The 20,054-nt window shown below is 46.1% G+C and overlaps 8 protein-coding genes across 8 annotated transcripts; 4 read left to right on the top strand and 4 right to left on the bottom strand.

Annotated features, from left to right (window-relative positions):
- Positions 1 to 249: 249 nt before the first annotated feature.
- TREMEDRAFT_71740 (uncharacterized protein) lies at positions 250 to 2,109 on the bottom strand. Its single transcript, XM_007005140.1, has 6 exons — positions 1,954 to 2,109; positions 1,793 to 1,903; positions 1,184 to 1,748; positions 947 to 1,091; positions 663 to 898; positions 250 to 520 (listed from the first exon to the last, which is right to left on the bottom strand). Exons 1-6 carry the CDS (start codon positions 2,102 to 2,104, stop codon positions 328 to 330), a joined length of 1,401 nt encoding a protein of 466 aa, XP_007005202.1. The 5' UTR covers positions 2,105 to 2,109; the 3' UTR covers positions 250 to 327.
- Positions 2,110 to 2,355: 246 nt separating this feature from the next.
- TREMEDRAFT_44230 (uncharacterized protein) lies at positions 2,356 to 3,207 on the top strand (the record flags this gene model as incomplete). Its single annotated transcript, XM_007004931.1, has 1 exon — positions 2,356 to 3,207. Exon 1 carries the CDS (start codon positions 2,557 to 2,559, stop codon positions 3,205 to 3,207), a length of 651 nt encoding a protein of 216 aa, XP_007004993.1. The 5' UTR covers positions 2,356 to 2,556.
- Positions 3,208 to 4,532: 1,325 nt separating this feature from the next.
- On the top strand, positions 4,533 to 7,612 carry TREMEDRAFT_31343 (uncharacterized protein; the record flags this gene model as incomplete). Its single annotated transcript, XM_007004867.1, has 9 exons — positions 4,533 to 5,632; positions 5,751 to 5,827; positions 5,872 to 5,924; positions 5,969 to 6,134; positions 6,332 to 6,346; positions 6,389 to 6,540; positions 6,773 to 6,875; positions 7,157 to 7,269; positions 7,436 to 7,612. The coding sequence occupies 9 exons, from the start codon at positions 4,533 to 4,535 to the stop codon at positions 7,610 to 7,612; spliced, it is 1,956 nt and encodes a 651-aa protein (XP_007004929.1).
- Positions 7,613 to 7,913: 301 nt separating this feature from the next.
- On the bottom strand, positions 7,914 to 9,451 carry TREMEDRAFT_71739 (uncharacterized protein; the record flags this gene model as incomplete). Its single annotated transcript, XM_007005139.1, has 4 exons — positions 9,122 to 9,451; positions 8,665 to 8,934; positions 8,282 to 8,458; positions 7,914 to 8,039 (listed from the first exon to the last, which is right to left on the bottom strand). Exons 1-4 carry the CDS (start codon positions 9,332 to 9,334, stop codon positions 7,914 to 7,916), a joined length of 786 nt encoding a protein of 261 aa, XP_007005201.1. The 5' UTR covers positions 9,335 to 9,451.
- A 244-nt stretch (positions 9,452 to 9,695) lies between these two features.
- On the top strand, positions 9,696 to 11,006 carry TREMEDRAFT_68887 (uncharacterized protein; the record flags this gene model as incomplete). The annotated part of the gene is made up of 4 exons (XM_007005127.1): positions 9,696 to 9,699; positions 10,123 to 10,303; positions 10,469 to 10,638; positions 10,816 to 11,006. 4 exons carry the CDS (start codon positions 9,696 to 9,698, stop codon positions 11,004 to 11,006), a joined length of 546 nt encoding a protein of 181 aa, XP_007005189.1.
- Positions 11,007 to 11,817: 811 nt separating this feature from the next.
- TREMEDRAFT_15463 (uncharacterized protein) lies at positions 11,818 to 13,680 on the bottom strand (the record flags this gene model as incomplete). Its single annotated transcript, XM_007004821.1, has 10 exons — positions 11,818 to 11,946; positions 12,217 to 12,502; positions 12,548 to 12,561; positions 12,740 to 12,923; positions 12,969 to 13,040; positions 13,082 to 13,092; positions 13,187 to 13,258; positions 13,299 to 13,368; positions 13,420 to 13,472; positions 13,555 to 13,680. Coding segments are annotated over 10 exons (1,017 nt in total), but the record flags the coding sequence as incomplete, so codon positions are not given.
- Positions 13,681 to 13,941: 261 nt separating this feature from the next.
- TREMEDRAFT_39283 (uncharacterized protein) lies at positions 13,942 to 16,972 on the top strand. Its single transcript, XM_007004906.1, has 12 exons — positions 13,942 to 14,249; positions 14,302 to 14,553; positions 14,608 to 14,738; positions 14,793 to 14,821; positions 14,865 to 14,955; positions 15,005 to 15,130; positions 15,174 to 15,231; positions 15,369 to 15,539; positions 15,671 to 15,804; positions 15,936 to 15,989; positions 16,184 to 16,415; positions 16,638 to 16,972. Exons 1-12 carry the CDS (start codon positions 13,983 to 13,985, stop codon positions 16,818 to 16,820), a joined length of 1,728 nt encoding a protein of 575 aa, XP_007004968.1. The 5' UTR covers positions 13,942 to 13,982; the 3' UTR covers positions 16,821 to 16,972.
- An 81-nt stretch (positions 16,973 to 17,053) lies between these two features.
- Positions 17,054 to 18,668, bottom strand: TREMEDRAFT_62673 (uncharacterized protein; the record flags this gene model as incomplete). The annotated part of the gene is made up of 7 exons (XM_007005002.1): positions 17,054 to 17,145; positions 17,362 to 17,425; positions 17,614 to 17,679; positions 17,857 to 18,051; positions 18,250 to 18,470; positions 18,537 to 18,583; positions 18,631 to 18,668. The coding sequence occupies 7 exons, from the start codon at positions 18,666 to 18,668 to the stop codon at positions 17,054 to 17,056; spliced, it is 723 nt and encodes a 240-aa protein (XP_007005064.1).
- Between the last annotated feature and the right edge of the window lie 1,386 nt (positions 18,669 to 20,054).

The following is a 20,054-nucleotide window of genomic DNA, read 5'->3' as shown; positions in this document are numbered from 1 at the left end:
AAAATTCGTGGATAGGGATGAGGAATCATGTAATTTGACTCCTGTCATTCTAGTCCTTTGATATCATTCTAGTCCCTGGTGTGATTCTAGTCTTTTCACCCGGAAAAAGTGTCATTCTAGTCCTCACCTCGTTCATGGCTCATTGGTCTTCCATCAAAGAAGAGGTTTGTGTAAGTCACGATCGGCATTCAGTAGACGACAAGTCTCTCATGATTCATCAGTAGCCGATGTCAACGTTGGAAGACTTAAGAGAAAAACACAACATCGGTCAAATCAAGTAGATGCAGGTGTACATGATGCACGTCGAAGGTCACTTCCTTCTAAATGCTACTCCGCTTTCTTCTTTCCTTTCTTGTCGTCTTCCCCCAACATGACCCACAACCCGCAGAACAGGAGGAAGGCGAAACTGATGGAGATTGGTGCTGTGTAGAAGGGCCATGCTCCTACGATGAATCGTGGGTGTTCGTCATGTCGAAGAGGAACGACAGAGGCCATTGATGTGGTGACAATGCAGCTCAGGCTGAACATGAGCACGTATCCTGTGACTCTATCGTTCGCGATCGGCATTCATCGGCTGTCCGAAGCGGGGCCGAAGAATGGAGTTCTCTTTCATATTTACAGGGAGAAGAAGTGCAGTAAAAGAAGACAAACGAAGGACTCACCCTGGCCGGAAATACTCCACCATGAATTTGAATACACCATGTCTGTCAGGAGCTTTGAACTTCGCGGTGTACGTCGTTCCCATCTCAGGAGTGACCGATGTATCTTCGATCAACGCAGTACGAATGTGAGGGTCGAGCATCGTAAACTCCAATTGTAGGTCTTCTAGATGTACCGGTCCCCAGGCAGCCGTTTGGTTGTCTGTCGTGTAGTACTCTGCAAGAGTTACGGAATATACCTATGACTATCAGCCACGACTTCAAAGGAAAAGAAAGCTAGTGCCCACCAGATCGTCCTTCTTGGTGTATTGCTCTCTGGGTTGATTTTCTGATTGCCGATGATGAGCTGTTGAGATAACCTTGACGACTCCTCTTTCTTGGAAGATCCATTTGGTGAAGTCCTCTGCAAAGGCAGCGTTTCCAGTCTCAACCCTGAAGAGTCAATAACGTCACCGTTGATGTGCAGGATAGACCGAGGCGAGAATAAAGAGCGGGCAAGGGTAGAAAGACATGACGAGACTGACAATTGACCAGTGATAGATTCAACAGATGTCCCCCAGTACTTGTCGGAGAACATTTGACCACTTCCCACAAAGCCAATCCTCACATTATCCCTCGTTTGTAGAGCACTGACCAGCATAGCTCTTTTCCCACTAAACAGCGGTCCTTTACTAGTCTTACCCCCTAACGTATCCTCCACAGCACTTTCATCCGCATCAAGGTTTTGTTCTTCTCCCACATAGGCAGTCTTAGTTGCGTGCAGGACATCGATCAAAAAAGGGTTTAGTCCTGCAGTATGTACCGTACCCGAGGGGTAGACGATAGGTCCACCTGACAGAGTTGTTTCTGCTAGTATAGGAGTGGGGACAAGGCAGGTGTTTGGTGGGAGTACTACTATGGATTCTGGCTGAGAAGGTGGATGAGAAAAAGCATCGAGAAGGACAGAGTTAGGTTCGATGAATTCGAGATCGTATTCCCTCATCGTCTCCCTCGTGCGGTCAGAAAGAAAAGGGGAAAGGAGGTACAGAGTGTTGAGGTGGGTGTATTGAGCTTCGATAATAGTTTTGGGTGATAATGATGGAGAGAAACCTGCAAATCAGTGAGCTGATATGAAAAGGTGAGAGGGAATATACTTTTGGCAGAAGGGGCGAACATGATCAAGTGGTCATACTGGGGTTCACCAAACTTGACCAGCTCGACGCTATCGTCATTGGGTTTTTTGAAGGTCAAGTCGAAACCTCGGTCTAAGCCATCAGCTACCGTTAAGGATATGCGAAACGAAAAGTTGACAGACCTGTGAGAGAAGCCCAGAACTTTGAATAGTCCCCCTTGTCTGAGTGAGGTTCAAGGACGACCAATACCCGATCACCAGTTGCTGAGCGAGCCAAGACGTCCCCCAAGAGACAGAAGGCTACCAAGGGTAGCCCCAGTACGGATCTAAGCATGATGACGGCTGCTGGAGAGCCTTTTCGATAGAGGGCAAGTGGGTTGAGACGAAGCTGGCTAGGTGGTGAAATGTCAACGATCGAGGAATGTACAGCAGGGAGCGTCACGATGCCACGTGGACTGCGGACTCTCAAACGCCACACGCCACAATGATATCAATGCCGATAACCCCGAATCCTCCACCTGGGGCGTCCGCCCAAATTTCTGCCTGCACAACGATCCTATTTGTCTTGTTTCACTCAATCCGGCCCCCTAATCACCTCATCACCCCACCATCCACCCATTCACCCTACTTGTTAAAAGGGATTGCGAGACTGGTCCGTCACGTCTCTCATTCAGAGTTGAGCCCATCGTCACTCGCTCGCCTCATCATCCCTGGCTTGGTCCTCGAGACACACCCCTTCCCTTCCCACCTTCTTCTCGTCTCCTCCACAACGTTCATAACGTCGTCATGTCAACAGCCAATCCACAATCTACTCCTTACCTCCTTTTGTTCGCTCGTGGAGTCATAGCTCTACTCGATCTCTGGCCAGCTCTCACCATTGCCGTTCGTGAAGAATGGGGCGGTCCTCAATCCGCAGACAAGAAAACGTGGCTCGCATCTACCATCATAGATCTCTTCGAAGCCCTGCCGTCTCCTTCTATCATCAAACTAACCCCTACCAATGGATCTACTTCATCTGTTATTCCTTCCATCCCCAATGTCGACTTTGACGATCTTGCCGATCTCATCAGCCAAGTCATGTCCGACGAATTCGAAGCTAATATCGAAGACAATTCTGTTGACATAGTTGCCAACGATATCATTCGCTTATGGAAAGATATCAACACTTCGCCCGCTCCTCATATCCTTGTTGCCGCACTGGAGAAACGGGCCGGGGAGTTGCAGAAAATTGGAATTACTGTGCAAAAAGGTGCGGATGTCGTGGACGTGGATGGGTCTTCCAATGGGTCAGATGAAGGGGAGGATGAGGCGATGGAGCTGGATGATGATGAAGAAGCACCGCAACTCGTATTTTCTGATCCTGCCGGTCAGGAGCGACCAGAACCTCAGGTGGACGAGGACGGTTTTACGCTCGTACAGAAAGCTCGTCGACGATGAGTAGATAATAATTCCCCGTCACATTCATGTCTTTCTCTTTTCCCAGCATCAATTTTTTCATCTGAAATACTCATGGATCCATGTAAGTTTTGTGGCTTCTCATTGACCGACTCTCCCCCATCCTCAAATCATCCAATTCGGAGAAGCTGGTCGTTGACGGACAGATGCATCTCTTTATCTTCTCACCTACGTTGTCTCACTTTACAACACTAGATGATCATCAATGCTCGACACCTCGTTGCTGATGAAGACCGTATGTTGATCAGGGGATTGCCGAGACTGGATCGTATCGCGACATGCAGGCGCTTGCCAATCCACTTGACGACCCCTGGCCTGATCGTCCGACGTCATCACTGCCTTTTCCAAACACCGCATGGGCCGTGGCCGAGACGAACAGCCGCCTGCCATGAATTCCTTCGTAACACCACTTCTCCAACCGATCCGGCGTTGTATGGTTATATCTGCGCTCCCACAAGCCCGAACAACGCACATATCCTGCAACGCTTTCTTCTCACCCATGCCATTCTAGACCAGCTCCTATCTCCCATGGGTTCTCCCCTCTACCTAACGCACGTGGTGCGAGCGGCGAGGCGAGAAGCCCATGAGGGTTCAGGGAGCTGTATCCTGATGGCTCGTCCTCTCCATGTTTCCGTTCCTACTGCACAACCCGCTTTCTGCGAGCTCTTCGGCACAGAGGGCGAGTAATACAACCCTAGCGATACGTCGCTATCGTCAGCTCCTAGATCTCACGACTTCTCCCCTCTACCAATCCTCCACGGGAAGCCAGACGAGGAGAAAAGCTCGTGGGTGTCTGGGGAGCTGTCATGAACCTAGCATAGTATCCCTTCTTCTCAGTCGCATCACCAAAGGGACAGGTTTGATATTAGCTTCGGTCTATAATTGTACGACATGCTCGAGATATGAATTTCCTTTGCTGTCCATTGGACTCCTTTGGTGTCACGTTTCTTTGGTCAGCATCTCCGTGTCCCTCGCTAACTCCACTTCTTTCCCAACCCCTACATCCTCACAGCTAGCCGCATCTCTCTATTACGACAAGCTCCACCCTACACAGCACAGTCTCGGAACATACCACCAGCTCCCATAGCTAGTCGTGTAGAGTAGTGCCACCGGGACGACTAACCGAAGTGGGGACCCCGCACTGACCTCTGAGACTCCGCAACACCCCCAGATTCCACACCTGACTCTTTGTCTTCCTAATCTACTCTGCATACTGTAAGACTTACGACCACTCTCATTCCTCTTCCTATCATCTCAATGATACCTAGAAGTCTTTAGCCTCTACCAATTGCGTATCTTCATAGAATATGCCCACCGCGGAAGAAGCCTCCGACCCGACTGCCCGACCCGCTCGGACCTCTTGGGCTCGGCGACTTTCCCACCCCACCTTACCTACTTTCCCTCATAACATACCCAACCTCCGTGCTGCTCTATTGGGGTATATTAGTGAAGTTGAGGATGCTATTCGGGAACGACTGAGTTCTGTCTCTGCTCCCGACCAGCCGGTGGACTCTTCCGGTACTTCAAGTAAACTGCAGGTCATCTCCGATACTTCTTCCGACGATGAAAACATGGGATCGTCCTCAATAAGTGATCAAACATTCGTCACATCGCCAAATACATCTCCTCGACGAAATGCGAATACTCCCCCGCCTGAAACTTTGGAACCGACCAATGATCTCACTCTACTTCGACAACTCAACACTTTAAGAGAAGATGTACTGGCTTATCTACCTAATCGTCTACCCGCATGGTCCTTGAACCAGGATTGGCTCGCTTCTCTTCCTTCGCGATTGAGAGTCGTTGATGCTGTAGTATCTGTACCTGGAGGTAATACAGAAGGGGTGAAAGGAAAGAATAAAGAAGAGGGAAACGAAGGAAATGGAGCTCTTGATGCCGCCCGAGGAAAAGTATTGGAATTAGTACAATCTTTCCTTCCTGCAGAAGATTGGGCGGGATGGCATCGACTCGGTTGGTCAGAAGGAGGTTATCCACCTCCTTCCTCTCCATTTCACGATGATGCAATGGAGGATGAGGAAGATGAACCTGAATATCTATTCCCAAATAGGACGCCTGCCAGTGCTCAGGCTGTCGCCAGAAGACGAATTGTAAGGTCAAAATCATTAGGAGCATCAAGTGTGGGATGGAGGAATGATTTACCCATCTTGACGAGGTCGAAAACTACCCCAAACGTTCTTACAAATGACAGTGATGAGACCGATCTCACTCTGAGTCCTGCGACGGAGGCTATCGGGGTGGAACCGGAGGATATGAAGAGGATTTCAGATATGGGAATGGGACCTACGGTCGCGGAAGCTTTAGAGAAGGCGGATGATGGAAGACGATTGATAGGTTATGAAGATTTACCTTTCGTATGGAGAAACAATGAACATATCATTACTGGCTAGTGAGTCTTTTCTTTCTTTCCTTCTTTTTTTCACTAGGCAAATACACCTCATTCTAGGTCTGATGTTCTTCGTGCTCAGCTGCTGGGCCCCTTCGACACTCAGCTGAAACAAAATTAGTCGATTCATTCCTATGCACGCGAACACAGGTCCGATACCACTCATCAAAAGCGCTTTTGGGTGGCATAACGAAACTGGTCAGTCCATCATATCTCTCTGAGGTCAAAGCTGAAATATATAGTCAACATACAATCTCACTTCGTACCAACCATAATACTTTTGCTACTGATTCCCGTAAGCTCCCCGTCTCTCTTGAAGTGGAAAGCTGAGGAGGGCAGATAATGGTGATTCACTCCCCTCTCCCAGATGCTCATTGGCTCGATACGGCCATTTTGGCTATGTATTTTCTGGCTGCCGTAGCTTGTTTGTCTTCATCGGCTTCATGGCATGTACTCAGTGGGTCAGCTTCGAGAGGATGGTTCGAATGGGGTGCTTGTGTTGATTGTATGTTTTTGTTGTTTTACTTTTCCTTACACCTTCAATTTCATCTCCTCATGCCCTCTAAATATATTCTCCTTCACAGCACTCGCTGCTCTGATTTGGACATGAGGGTAACCTTAAAAAGTAGGATCGATGGCATTGTTGATATCTCTCTAATCATGTGTACAATGGAAGTAAAAGTGATCTTGCTGACAAGACAGATATTGGTATCTCATGTAAGTCAAGTCTTCCTTTACGCGACTAAACTGACCAATAAGGGCTCATATCCGCCTCATTCTTCACAGTGGTATATAATGGATTTTACTGTCATCCCACGGCTGTCTTCACTTGGGGATCTATAAATCTCTTCTGCGGGGCTTTAGGCTCGTATTTACCTTTTCAGAAATGGTTCAATGAGCGGAAACACAAGGTGAGTACTTGTTGACCCCTCTCATCAGATCACTTCATCTGCATTTACCATCTCTTGCTCAAATTGCTGAAGGAGTGGATGGTTTCAGAGACACTTTAGGTTGATGAGACGAGTGGAAGATTAGATGTTGTCCAGTTTCTGTGAGAAGGGTGCGAAACCTGATCTAAATGAGAAAGCAGAGAGCGGGAAGGGGAATCGACAAGAGGATATGAAAAGGAATGTTAATGAATAGGATTGGAGAATATCATTCTTCCTCTTTCTTTGCTTTGCAATGTTCGCACCTATGGTACAGATGTTTTACCAACATGGTTGGACCAGAGGACTCCATTTTGTCTGTACGTCGGATTTTCCTTTTTCTCCTCATACCGATCTTCTCAGAAATTGTATTCGGTACTGTGTGGCTTTCTGTCTGCTTGATCACAGAACCTCATCCCTCGGGACCAATCTCCATCTCCGCGGTATCCCCAATACGAAGCTTGATCACTCATCCTCCCTCTTTACATTCCCAAAACCATTTCATTGTCATTGTGGTCTCAGAGACGACGATCACATATCTGCTTAATCGTCACAGTTTTTGATGAACTGCGAAATTACAAAGCTCGATACTCATGACCAGCTCCATTTGGCCTTTCCGTGACTGCTTATGTCGTCGGATTGTTATTCTACGGATTTCATTTTCCTGAATGCATCTTGCCTGGTAAGTTCGATTACATCGGAGCCAGTCATCAAGTAAGTTGTCCATTCATTCAGCTCGTCCCCTTTCATGCCTGTGATCTCTTCCTTCCTACTCCAGCCATACAGAAATATGCTTGACTAATGTCCTTCCTTGCGTCACTTGCCATCATCAGCCAGTGAAAAAGGGAAGTTGAAAAGACAATCGAAGCTGACATGTCAGATATGGCATTGTGCAATCATACTAGCTATCTTGTTACACTACCGAGCAGTCTTGGTAGCTCATTCAGTCCGATACGCATATTCATGTGCCTCACCAGCAGTAGGTCGATCAGTTGGAGAAGTGGTGGAAAGGTGGTGTGGGATTTTGATGGAATCTCTGAAAGGTTTGATATGGTAGTTTAACGTTCGGCCGGGCGAAGGAGTTTATCATAATGCATTGCATAGTTTGCATCTTTCATCTTTCTACCCACTTTCGAGTATTCACACTCATCTGGAGCAGATCACAAAAGGCTTGATATGATTGTGACATGTCGACACAACGTATGGGCTCAGGGCACTATCTATGGATGTGCCAAGTGGAGGATAATTACAACCATGGTTTCAGGTGCACTGAGAGGGTGTCGAAGAAGAGCATTTAATCACTGTGAAAGATGACTAGAGATAGGATTGATATTTGAGGAAAGGGGGTAGACGAGGGATCAGAGAAAACCTCTTCCAGTACCTTTCGGAAAGACCTTGACACCATTGGCTTCGAGTCGATATTGTAACGGTGCATTCCGGGGTATTTGGGAACACCAAGTTTCGTCCAAACCATGGGATGAGATCTGGTATGAGCTTCTGTCTGATCTTGCGTAATCTTAGTATTCCCAACTAAACCACGATCATAGATGTGGGTCTCGCGATTTGAATAATAGAATGAAATGTACGAACACGAACGTTACAGGGGTGAAGCGATCACGAAGAGTCAACCGCACTAATCTCGGTGTGCCTCTTCATACTTAGAAAGAACCAACACGCAGATTTATAGCTAAGGATCAAGTGACAGGAAGAAAGGTGAAAGACTTACTTCTCCATGTACATCACCCGATCGACCAGATGGAAGATGTGAGATTCTCCACCAACCACCTGAAAGCCTGAGTAGACGTTCTACCATCTCTGTCTGTTTGGAGTATTGTGGTATATGTGAAGTAGGAAGTAAAGGTAGACAATCGGCGTGAAGAGTTGAAATAAGACGTGCTGAGTGCTTTAAGGTGTCAATTCTTTGCTATTGTTCACCTTCCCTCCCCTCCCTCCCCAACTCACACACACACTGTATTTTCTATCTATGCGGCGCATCAGGAGTCTTGGAGTGTCAAATGTGTGAAGAAATACTTGTACATATAGTAAGTTGTCAGATCAAGTGGCGGTGGAAGTGGTGGTGGTGGTTGAGAGTTCTATTGAGATACTTACCTTTCTTATCTCAGGTAAAAGAGAACGAACGAATCTACTTATTTCTACAGGTTCGAAACCCATATTCAACAGTTCACCCAGTCCATCAAGAATCACCAAGCTCCCTTGTAAATGTCGTATTATGATCTCGTATGTTTCTTTCAGAGTTGGTTTATTGTCGTCATCGAATAGTCTCGGTTGTGTATCTGAACTGTGGATGGGTATACTGGAAGGGAGAGAAGAGGGGGAGATATAGATGAAATTGGTGGATGAGAAAGGGATCGGTTTGCCCTTTATCTCTTCAGTCCTTCTCTCATGTCTTTTTCCTCATTCTTCCTTGGACGCGTAGATTCCGTGAGAAGGCAAATAGCAGTTCCGAGGATACTTATAGCTTCTGTGAAGAAACCAATTAAAAGGACCTGAAAGCTTTGGGTTTGAGGATTTGGAAAAGGAACGAGTAGGGAAAAGCTTGACTCACAAGCTTCTTCAGAACAGCTTCATGACTCTCCTTTCCCTCTCCTCTAAAGTCCACGAGGACAATACGAATCTTGTTGGTTATAGCAGCGGTGAGTAGGTGATACAGTGCGAATTTAGAGGACGATTGAAGGGTGTCGGTGATGAGTAAATGAGTGCCGGGGGGAGGTAAGGCGTCTCTTTCTGTGAAAGGAAGATGAGGAGTGAGATAGGTCATTGTTGCTTTTTTCAACTCTACTCAATAACTCTTCTTGTTTGAGTCTATCTTCGTCACTGGGTTCTGAGTTGTGCAAGTCCTCGTTTGTCTTATCGTCTTCTTTGGTGGCTCAAAACTATAAAGCAGAGTATAGGAATTGGATAACGCTGCGAAAAGTCGACCAATGTTCGGTGGGGTGTGGGGAAAGATTTGCGGGGCTCCAGAATTTATCTCTTCCGTAAATTGCGTCACCGTGCGCTCCATTCGTGGAATGCACCATTCCTTCTTTCTACCCCAATGTCTCTCAGAACCACCTCTCGTCTCATTCGTATCCCACGACGCACTCTACCTCGATCATCTATACTCTCTAACAGGTGAGTCCATGAGTGACATCTCTTCCCTGAACAACCCTGACCGAGGGGAGAGATCGTCATAATTAAGCAAAACACTGACTTCAAAGACGTTCGATCTATATCGCAACCTCGAAACTCGTCCCTGCTCCTAGGATCAGAATGGGTATGTACATTGCTTCCTTCAATCATTTCCCTTCTCGGACCATCTCTCTCTCTGCACACTGTAGGTACAGTATGCATTCGACGGGAAGATCATAATTCTGATCCTTCAACCCTGACTTCCTCAATCCTTCCATTACTTACGCCCTACCCTTTCTCGAACGACCATGTGATCTTGACTGGGCGTTTGTCATGTCCTGGTTAGATCATCGCATCACACCAAATTAGATTACAGTACATATACTTTGTAATAACACCAAAGGTTGATCTCTGCCATGTCATGATGTTAACACTCAGCTTCCATCATCAACGCTACGGCCCAAGCTGCTCATTCAGCTTTCGCCTCTCTCGCCTCTGCTTCACCTATCAAGCCTGGCGATAGTGTTCCAGATGTCGAAATCAAACTAGGAGATTTGGAAGGAAAGGTAAACTTTTCCAAGTTGAGCGGAAAGAGTGTTTTGGTTCTTGTTCCCGGAGCGTAAGTAGTCTATCGGTCCTGACTTGATGTCAGCTAATATTTGTCTTCTTTCACTCTTTACAACTTTCAACCCTGCATTACCTCGTCCGGCAATACTCCACGTCTACTTCGACGATATGATACCACGTGAACACCGATGTGACATATACGACCTATGGAATACAGCTTCTCCCCCACTTGTACCTCTCAAGTCCCTTCATACATCAAACAATACGAAGCTTTCAAAGCCAAGGGAGTCAAGGACATTTATATCATCGCCATCAACGACATGTTCGTCATTCAAGCATGGGCCGAAAAGCTCAAAGGTGAAGAGAAGAGTGAGACAGTAAAGTTTGGTCAGTCGTTTCCCCCCTCTTCTCACTGAATCAACACCGTTATTTTTCTCCTCATCGCCCATCACACTTCCCCTCAATGCTGCTCGTCATGTAATGCTACCGTTTCACGTGCATGGAAGTTCGAGTCCTATCAGACTCGCCCAGCTGCTATGAATCAAGTACCCGGCTAATTTGCAGCTGGTGACGACACCGGAGCATTCGGTACCGCCTCTGGTCTCGTCTTTGACGCTCAAGCCGTTTTTGGCGGCCCTCGTCTCAAGCGTGGCGCTGTGGTGATTCACGATGGGAAAGTCGTATCCGTCGTCGTCGAGCCCAACCCTGGTGAAGTGACCGTTTCCGACGCCAACGAGGTTCTCAAGAATCTTTAAGTCCAGTGTTCAGTGAGAACAGAAGTAAAAACGCCCAGACGATGGGCGACAAAATGAAAGTACGATTTTGAGAGCGTGATGAGTAACAATACGATTAAAGAGATATGCATGAGATGCGATTTGGCGTTAGTTGAGTACATCAAGTGGGACTACTGTACATGTCAAATTTCCTTTTCACAATCCAAGAACCGCGGGTATTGTGTTCGATTCCTCTGCAGCAAGATCATAACAGACTAAGAGAAGAAGGGGGTTGCGTATCATTCAGGCGCATCGGATAGCTCGGAGGAAATGTCTCGCGTGTGTTTGGATACCCCGGAGGACCTTTTGGGTCTGCTTGGTCTGGACACCGAACCGTTGGAGGGTCCAGAACGCCGTTGCTACATATATAATCGGTGGGGTGTTATATCGAGGAGAGTACCGGTCAAATGTGTAAAAGGGATGATGAGGATTGTATATTCGAAGTGACATCAAGGACACGAACGAAAATTGAGAAAACTTGGTCAGTGAGTTATTGACAAATCCAGAAAGGTAAACTCACCTTTTTGATAGGATTACTGGCTTCTTTCTTTGGCTTATGGGAATTTTCATCTTGATCTTTGGTCTCTACTTCTTTCTCTGGATCCTCATCTACTTCACTCTCTGAATCCATTTTCTTGCTTTTTCGTTTCCTTCTATTCTGCTTAATCTGTTTGCCCCCTTTTTGCACCTCCACGATCTCATCTGTGACCCCACCCTGACTTTTCCGTCCAGATCTACCCCTCGGCTTGACCTCAGTGTCCGAAACCTCCCCCTCACTCGAATCGCCTTCAACCTTGCGTTTACCCTTACTGATCTTAGGTTTGATATCTACCCCGTCTGGCATCTTTTGGAGTTCTTTGACTAAAGCAGTGGTACGACCACCTACCTCAATGAACTCTATCGTTGCTGGCTTACCATTTGGCTAGTACGTCAATTCTTGTTCTCGTCATTCTCTTTAGCCCGGTCATTCTCATATACTTCCAGCAAATTTTGTCCAGAATCCTCTCTTCGGCATATATTACTTCAAGGTCATTGGATGAGTGATGTTGACTGCCCAAGTCTTTTGGTGGAAGACAGGTTTATCTAACTACAGCGAAGGATTTCGTCGTCACTCGAAGTCTCCAAAAAAGGGGAGGAGTTGGTTTCGGATATAAGGTGATGTGTGGACAAGGAAAGATTAGAGACAACCCACCAAAGCTAAAAACTCTACATCTTTCGGTTTGACATCTTCCGTTCCTGGTGGTTGACCACCTTCAACACTCTCTTCCTTGACTTTCCTTCCTTTGGCAACTTTGACCTTTTTGCCCTTACCCCATCTCCATCGGAAGAGCCAATTGTCTGGAAATTGTAGAGAATCCGCATTGACCTCTACGGCCATGAGGGGGACTTTTCGGATCCATTGGTGCAGATTTTCAACGTCTTTCTCTGAGAGATGAGGGATGGGACAGGAGGGGTGAATATGAGCTTGATACAGGATCCTGGACTGTCAGAGAAATACGAACAGTTTTGAAGGAAGGACTCACTCGTCTGCTACCCACTATACATCAGCCTTTGTTGTCCACAGTGCGAGTGATGACAACAAGTAGAGGTAAAACGTGGTCCTCCATGATCAACAACTGGAGTGATTGCGACATCATTTAAGAGAAGAGGTGGGATGTGGGGAAGGAGAAGTAGAGTAGAGAAACAAAAGGTGAGGGATTATTATGATGACTCACATTTCCCACTCCGGCACTAAACGCTTGATCCATTATGACACCTTTTACAGTCCCTTTTTTCTTCAATAACAACTTTTGGAACTCTTCCAATGATGGCATAGACAACACCGGATCGAACCCTAAAAGAGATACAGGCGGATGATGGATTACGGGATGAGGGATCAGTCTCAATCTACCTAATCTTCTCCCTATACATCAACTCAGAGGCTCAGTCCATGAGCGAGAAGACGCACCATCGATGAAAGCCAGTTCTCGAGGTTCATCGGATACTGATCCTGCTTGAGGCTCTAAGTCCAATACGCTGAATGTCAGTTTGATGATTACGATTTGCAGCAAGCTCACAATTTGTAAAACTGGGGTCAGCACTTTACCTTTTTGATAAATTGATTTAAAAGGGAAGGACTGAAGAAGATAGGACGTCGGGATGATATATAGTTTAGATCTCACTCTTGGGGGCCAAGTAGTCGGGGATTCTTTACGTCTACGACGATACCAATTGGGTTCTTGTCCTTTAAGCTGCTTGTCAGCTTTATTCGCCTGATCGGAAAATTCAACATACTTGAATCATTCCGGTCATTCCGAAATGCATCACTGGGAATCTTCCCTTTCCAGACAGAGTCAACCAGAAGCTATCTTCATCAGCAGATTCTCATGTGTTTTCTGTAGGGAGGAGAACGCACGTCTTTCCTTTGCGCTCGCAACCTGTGATGGTACGTCCGGTGATTTCTCTTGCCTATCATATCAGCCTCATACTTCAACGTGGCATGAACACTCCAGAGGCGAGGAGGATGTAAAAGGAGTAAGAGGTCACGTACAAACTCATCATGTGTAGTACCACCCGTATACACGATCTTGTCCTCTAGACTATCGACATGTTTAATCTTGTACCCACGGCACGTATCGTATATAAGCTTTCGAGCACGTTCTACCTCTATACATTCAGCTTAGGTAGCACCACCTCGGGGAATCATAGCTGACCTGGTAGTTCTGGCATTATATGTCGTGGATCGTAATGTCAGGAATCCATCTCGATGTTCAAGATCTCCTAGTTCCGATGACAACCTCTAACGGAGATTGAAAGTAACTCCGCTCCGGGTGGCCACTCCGCCGGCAACGGCAACTTTGTTCGTTTTCAGGCACCACTCAAGCTTACTGCCATGTTCCAATCCCATTCAAATCGACCCACATCTAACTCAGTCATCATCTCTTCTCCTGTATACAATCTGAACAATACTATATCAAGATGTTGAGCTCACCAAATCGTCTCTTCCTTCTACTCTCTCTTATCGTTGTGTACTGTACCCGACAATACCCCGATCGAGTGGCAAACATCAGCACATTCCTCCGTCCAGAAAGTCTGGATATTGGCCACTTACATCATCTCTTCATTCAGGCTGCTCAACTCTACCTCGTCTACTCCATCTTCCTCATTTTACATTCTACCCTACTCCAACTTCGAGCTGAAGGGATATTGACCTCTTTCTGCTCGATCTACGGACATTACAAGGCGGTGAGTTTCACCCCTCTCCTGCACCAAGGGGGAAAACGAGCTGATTGGGTAGTATGCAATCCGTCTTTTCCTCCGCTTACCGGCGGTCCGACGTAAAGTCGATCTTGAACTTGCTGAGGTAAAATCTCAGCTCCTCGTCAAGTGGGGTATAAAGCAAGATGCAGGAGATGTGAAGCACGCATCCGTGGGCCAATTGCCAGAACATGGAAGAAGTAGACAATGGTTGGAAGAGGAATGGACATCTCTCAAACGACTTCAAGGAGAGCATGCGACAGATGGAAGGATCAGTGGGACCGTTTACCATGTGATTACCTCCTTCCCCATCTGGTGTGGCTGGAGAGAGGGCTGATCGATATAGGGGGGAGAGGAATTGAATAGGATCATCATCGATGCCATGTCAGAGTTCTTACTTGCCAATCCTCTTCATACCGATATCTTCCTCGGCGTGAGGAAGATGGAAGCGGAGATTATCAGCATGTGTCTTCATTTGTAAGTCATCGTTCAGCGTTTCAGTCCAACAAGCATCGACGCTGAACAGAATAGGTTCAATGGCCCAAATGGAGCAGGTACAAGTAAGTCTTTCAAGACTTAAGACGGGTCAATGTTGAGACATAGCGACTTCAGGAGGAACAGAATCTATCCTCATGTCTATAAAGACTCATCGTGATTGGGCACGTCAAACAAAGGGCGTTACCAAGCCAGAAATGTCAGTCATCGGTCGTCTTTCTTTTCCAATGAGGGACCTGATGAATCAGGGTTATTCCGTCGTCTGCTCATGCAGCTTTCTGGAAAGGTGCAGAATATTTCGGCGTCAAGCTTCATGTCATTCCTGTCAATCCCACAACCAGGCAAGCGGACGTCAGACGTATGAGACGGGCGATGTTCGTCATTTCTTCTCTATATGGTGGTGTAGACTGATGGCAGAAATGGGAACACTATCATGATAGTTGGCTCTGCACCAAATTTTCCTGATGGAATTATAGTATGTCTATGTAATCCGGCCTCTCACTCCTCTTCTAGCATTATCCGTACCCTCTCTCGCAGGTGCTTACCTTCTACTATGATTCCCCTACCCTAATACATGCCTGACCGGTCTGAACACGAATCACTGACGGTCAGGATCCAATTCCGGAACTCGCAGCTTTGGCCGAGAGAAGAGGAATAGGTTTACACGTCGATTGCTGTCTTGGATCGTTCTTAATGCCATTCCTCGGTCGTGCAGGCTTGGACGATGGCGTGCCGTCTTTTGACTTTAAGCTCCCCGGTGTGACTGCAATTAGTTGTGACATTGTGAGTGTTTCGAGTAGTTCCCGCTCTTTCCTTCAGATTCTGAGAGAACTATCTGCCCATAATATATTAGGGTTGGAGTCGATTCAGCGGGAAACGCTTCAGATGCCGAGTTGAGACTTGTTGACGTACAGCACAAATATGCGTTCTGCCCAAAAGGTTCTTCCGTGATCATGTACCGCTCCAAGGAATTGAGAAGATACCAATACTACGTCATCACTGATTGGGCTGGGGGAGTGTATGCAAGTCCTTCTTTGGCGGGGTCAAGGTGAGTCGGACTTAGCCTACTGCCTGAAACATCATCTCATCAGCACGTAATCCTGTGTGCAGTCATCTTTGAACCATGACGGGGGGTAGTAAAGGCAAGGATACGTCAATCGATGGTTGCTGATTTGCCAGACCAGGTGCAATCCTCGCTGGAGCTTGGGCGGTGTTGAACCATATTGGGGTGGAGTGAGTCATTCGACTTTTTTGTCCTTATCATCCACTACCCTATCTCATCATAATTATCTCTTCGTCTCACACCACATTCTCCTCATTTTCCACCATTTAACGCTTCACCTGCCCAAAGGAGTTTCTCTAGACAAAGGGCTCAAACCCATCATCCGTAGTCATCGTTTGGAGTATGGGCCTTCGTTAACTCTCAGTGGATACACTGCATCATGTAGAGAAATAGTCACTGCCGCTCGAACCTTTGCCGAAGTTCTTCATGCTGAATTCCCCGATCTGTACATTCTTGGAGAGCCGAAATTGGCAATTGTAGCATTTGGCGCCAGGTCCAAATCTCTAGATATCTATGCGGTAGGGGACGCGTTGAGTAAAAAAGGATGGCATTTAAACGCTTTGGCTAATCCTCCCGCTTTACATATGGCTTTCACTGTGAGTCTTTCAAGATAACTCAATCCCCATAACCTTTCAGATTTATCGAATCCCTGACTTCCTTCTTCTTGTAGTACCGTCTTCCCATTTTACTAGGGAAGATCATCTGAGTGTTCTGTCTATCGTTTCCAATACTACCTATCACAAAACCACCTCTGTAAGGATACGATATTTCAGTAAGGGTGACTGGATATATTCAGGAAGATAAGTTGACTTTTTCAGCATGCAAACGCCAATTCAGTGTCCAAACTCACTGAAGAACTACAAACTGCTATCTCATCAGTCAAAGCTTCTCCGCCAAAAGATGGAGATTTGGTCGCATTATACGGATTGGGTCAAACTTCCGTAGGACCCCATGTAGTAAGTCGACTAGCAGAGTTGTATTTGGATACGATGTACGAATAATTCATACGTATCTCACCCCAAGGGGACATTGTTCAGGGATTATAGGGACTGTGACAAATATCTGGTTTGAGAATCAATGCGTATCATCAGTGTGAGACATAGACATCTCGGGCGATTGACGTTGAGTAAATATGTATGCATTTTTTCTGACCAAATCCCTGGATATAACAAGACCGGAAGATATACACATATGAGATTAAATATACAATTGAAGTTATGGATGAAATATAAGTTTAGATGGTTTTCGATTTCGTTGCGCATACACGAGGTGGGAGAGGACCGACATCTGTCCTAGCGTAGATATGTCTGATACGTTCAAATTCCACTGAACATCAGTTGGATACGACAAGTAATTTGATGCATCTCTGGTCTTGGGTGATCTACCCAAAAGAGTAAAGATTGATCATTTGATTAATGTGAAGATGAATATGGATATGGATATGATGGATATGGATATGGATATGGACATGACAGAATCGAAGTGGACCGAAGGAAAATAGTGAATGGTGAGGTACGGTGAATTGACACAAATGAAACTCACCACACTCGAAAAACTCTGTGATTCCTGCTACTCCGACTGATAAAACGGTGATGATCCATTTCACCTGGTAAAGTCAACAATGTGATCTCGGATGCAGGAGAAGATTGGTTCCTCAACGAGTAGACACTAGCCAAGTAAAAATGTGATGGGTGAAGGGGAAGGACGAGACCATCCACGTCATGATTAGATAGCAGGAGAAGCATTCGTGTTCGAATAGACGGTGTTATCAAGGAGAGTAAAAAAAGTGCTCACAGTTGCTGATCTAGGTATTCGATGTCTACGACACAGATAACTCATCCATATACTTTCGCCGATATGCTGATAGTCAATTTCTTTGCCGATATTCTCATTCCTCTGCTTTAAAAGACATAAAGACAGGATGACTCCGTTTGTCCACTGGAAGGCAATCGACATTGTGAATGGTCCAAAAACATTCTCAGAAGGTCAGAGATCGTGGCTAAGAGAAGGGACATAGTGGACAGATATAAGACTAACCGTCACGAGAGCAAATACCGCACTAATCTTAACGGCATACTTCCCTAGATACACCTCTATCTTTTCTCTGAACCAATCTGCATGATCTCCTCTTCCTAATAACGCGAAGAATAAAGCTGATAATGCAAGAAGTAATGGAATGAGCCAAGGTAAAGGTGAAGGAAATGAATAATATGTGATAACTGGATTTCTTGGCTGATCATCAGTCCTCATCATCTTTTTGATACCGATGAACAATCAGATAAGAATTTTATCGTTAAACAAGTACGAAGCCGGTAAACAAGTATGACACCGGTGAACAACTGGGAAACCGGTAAAGAAGTATGGCACCGATGGACAAGTATAATACCTATAGACGACTATGGCATCGATAGACCGATATGAGATACTTACAACGTCAAAATGTGAATAAGCTAAATCTCTCCATGCTAACAATCTCGGTCGTACTTCATAAGGCGATTTAACAGGAGGGTCAAATGGTATTTCCAATTTGATCTCTTCATTCGTTGGTGGAGGATGAATGAGGATAGTGATGTTTTTCCCTTCAGGATCGATTGATGATATGTGTAGATGACCTAAATGACCACGACGAGAAGTTCTGTGTTTGACGATTGCTAGGAATATGTTAGTCATTCTTTTGAACTCATGGGCAAAGTAACGTGGCAAGGGGAGAATCTCACCTGTTAAGATATCTGCTTGACCATTGAGGTACGATTGGACGTTGTCCCTGACCATGAGCCTATGAGCTGATAGGGAGCAGAGGAGTTAGCTTACAGTTCTCTCTGACCTGGAGTATCTGTCAGGATGGCCATGGTGCCATGTAATCTACAGTTGCTGCCGTCAATGGGCACGTTACAAGTAAGTTAGTGATCCTGTGAAAGGATCTCATTCCACCGTACCACCCGCCTTTGATGATCGTTAAACGGGGGGAACATATAAGCGTGTGAGCTACCATTCTGATTCCGTCATGGGAGTTCCATCGGAGCCGAACTGGATAATCCCGGCCCACCTTTAATTAATCCCGTTGAAATTTTGCCACTTTCTCCCAAAACCCGTCACTCAACCCGAGGATCTTGTCACTGCCAACCCAAATCTATGCAGTATATAAAACTCCCCTTTTCTAGGTTTTCTTGGTATCAGCAGAATGCCTGGGAGCGTCTGAATCTATTCATGCTACTTTCGGAACGGTTTTCCAAGAATCAAAGTCGCAGAAGGCGATAATGTGCTCGGTCCGAAATTGCGACTTTCGGCTCCTCCCCCTTTCGGACGAATTCGGAAGTTTTCGGGTACTTGTACATGCTATATTCTACATTGTTTGTACTTTGTACCCTATATGTACTCACTACAGACCTCTCACTGCACATGTACTCTGTCATCCAATCATGCTCATCTATGCTTTGGAGGTACACTCACTGCTGAATTTCTTGCTATGTGTTGATGTTGTTTACGCGTCTGATGGTGATGAAGGGTTGATCAAAAATCTACTTTTGGACTGGCTGACGATATTTTTTGCTTCGTCTCCTTCTCTTCTCTGTCCTTCTCTTCTCTCTCCATCTCTTTTCATCTTTACATCTCTTTTCATCTTTACACCTCTTTACGTCTTTACGCCGCCAAAGTTCACCTTACACATCAGTTGAGCTCATTGCTATCATTAGCCTGTTCACTACTCCTGCTATCTAACACCAATTCTCTCTCACAATCTCTTCCTCACCATTCGAATCTTTCCTTTCCCTCTTTTCTCCTCGGTCTCAAAATCCCCTGACAAGATGGGCAACGAATACAACCCCAAGTCCGATAAATCAACCGTTACTCCTCCGAAGGGTGAGAAACTGCACCCGGATCAACTTCATTTCCAGAAATTTGTTCAGCCACAGCACCCGATATGGAAGAATGACAAGTCGCTGCAAGCATTCCAGGCTCAGCTTGGATTCTATCTTCAGCCCTGGTGGCACTCCCACCCCAGGCATCTCCCACAAAACGCAGGGAAGCTTGGACTTCGGGAAGCGACTCCCAAGGAGATGAAGGACAATGGCCTTCGGGCCATTGGTAGAGGATCCACGTGCTATTCGGCAGCCGAACCAAAGAAGCCACTATCTTGTCATAGCTCCTTCATTATTCCCGCTTTTACATATACGTGAGTTCTTGATCAGTCTTTATGGCCTCCGAATTCGGAGTATCTCAGAACCCTGGCGCTGATC

Source organism: Tremella mesenterica (genome assembly GCF_000271645.1).
Source record: "Tremella mesenterica DSM 1558 unplaced genomic scaffold TREMEscaffold_6, whole genome shotgun sequence".
NCBI lineage: Eukaryota > Fungi > Basidiomycota > Tremellomycetes > Tremellales > Tremellaceae > Tremella > Tremella mesenterica.
Note: the sequence above shows the minus strand (reverse complement) of the source record. Positions and strands in the feature narration are given on the sequence as shown.

Coding starts and splice junctions, on each gene's coding strand:
- TREMEDRAFT_71740 (XM_007005140.1), bottom strand. CDS start 2,104: ATGCTTAGATCCGTACTGGGGCTACCCTTGGTAGCCTTCTGTCTCTTG. Junction 1,749..1,792: donor GTTCGCCCCTTCTGCCAAAA/GTATATTCCCTC, acceptor ACTGATTTGCAG/GTTTCTCTCCATCATTATCA. Junction 899..946: donor ACACCAAGAAGGACGATCTG/GTGGGCACTAGC, acceptor TGATAGTCATAG/GTATATTCCGTAACTCTTGC.
- TREMEDRAFT_39283 (XM_007004906.1), top strand. CDS start 13,983: ATGTTGAGCTCACCAAATCGTCTCTTCCTTCTACTCTCTCTTATCGTT. Junction 14,250..14,301: donor TCTACGGACATTACAAGGCG/GTGAGTTTCACC, acceptor CTGATTGGGTAG/TATGCAATCCGTCTTTTCCT. Junction 15,540..15,670: donor CTGCAATTAGTTGTGACATT/GTGAGTGTTTCG, acceptor GTTGACGTACAG/CACAAATATGCGTTCTGCCC.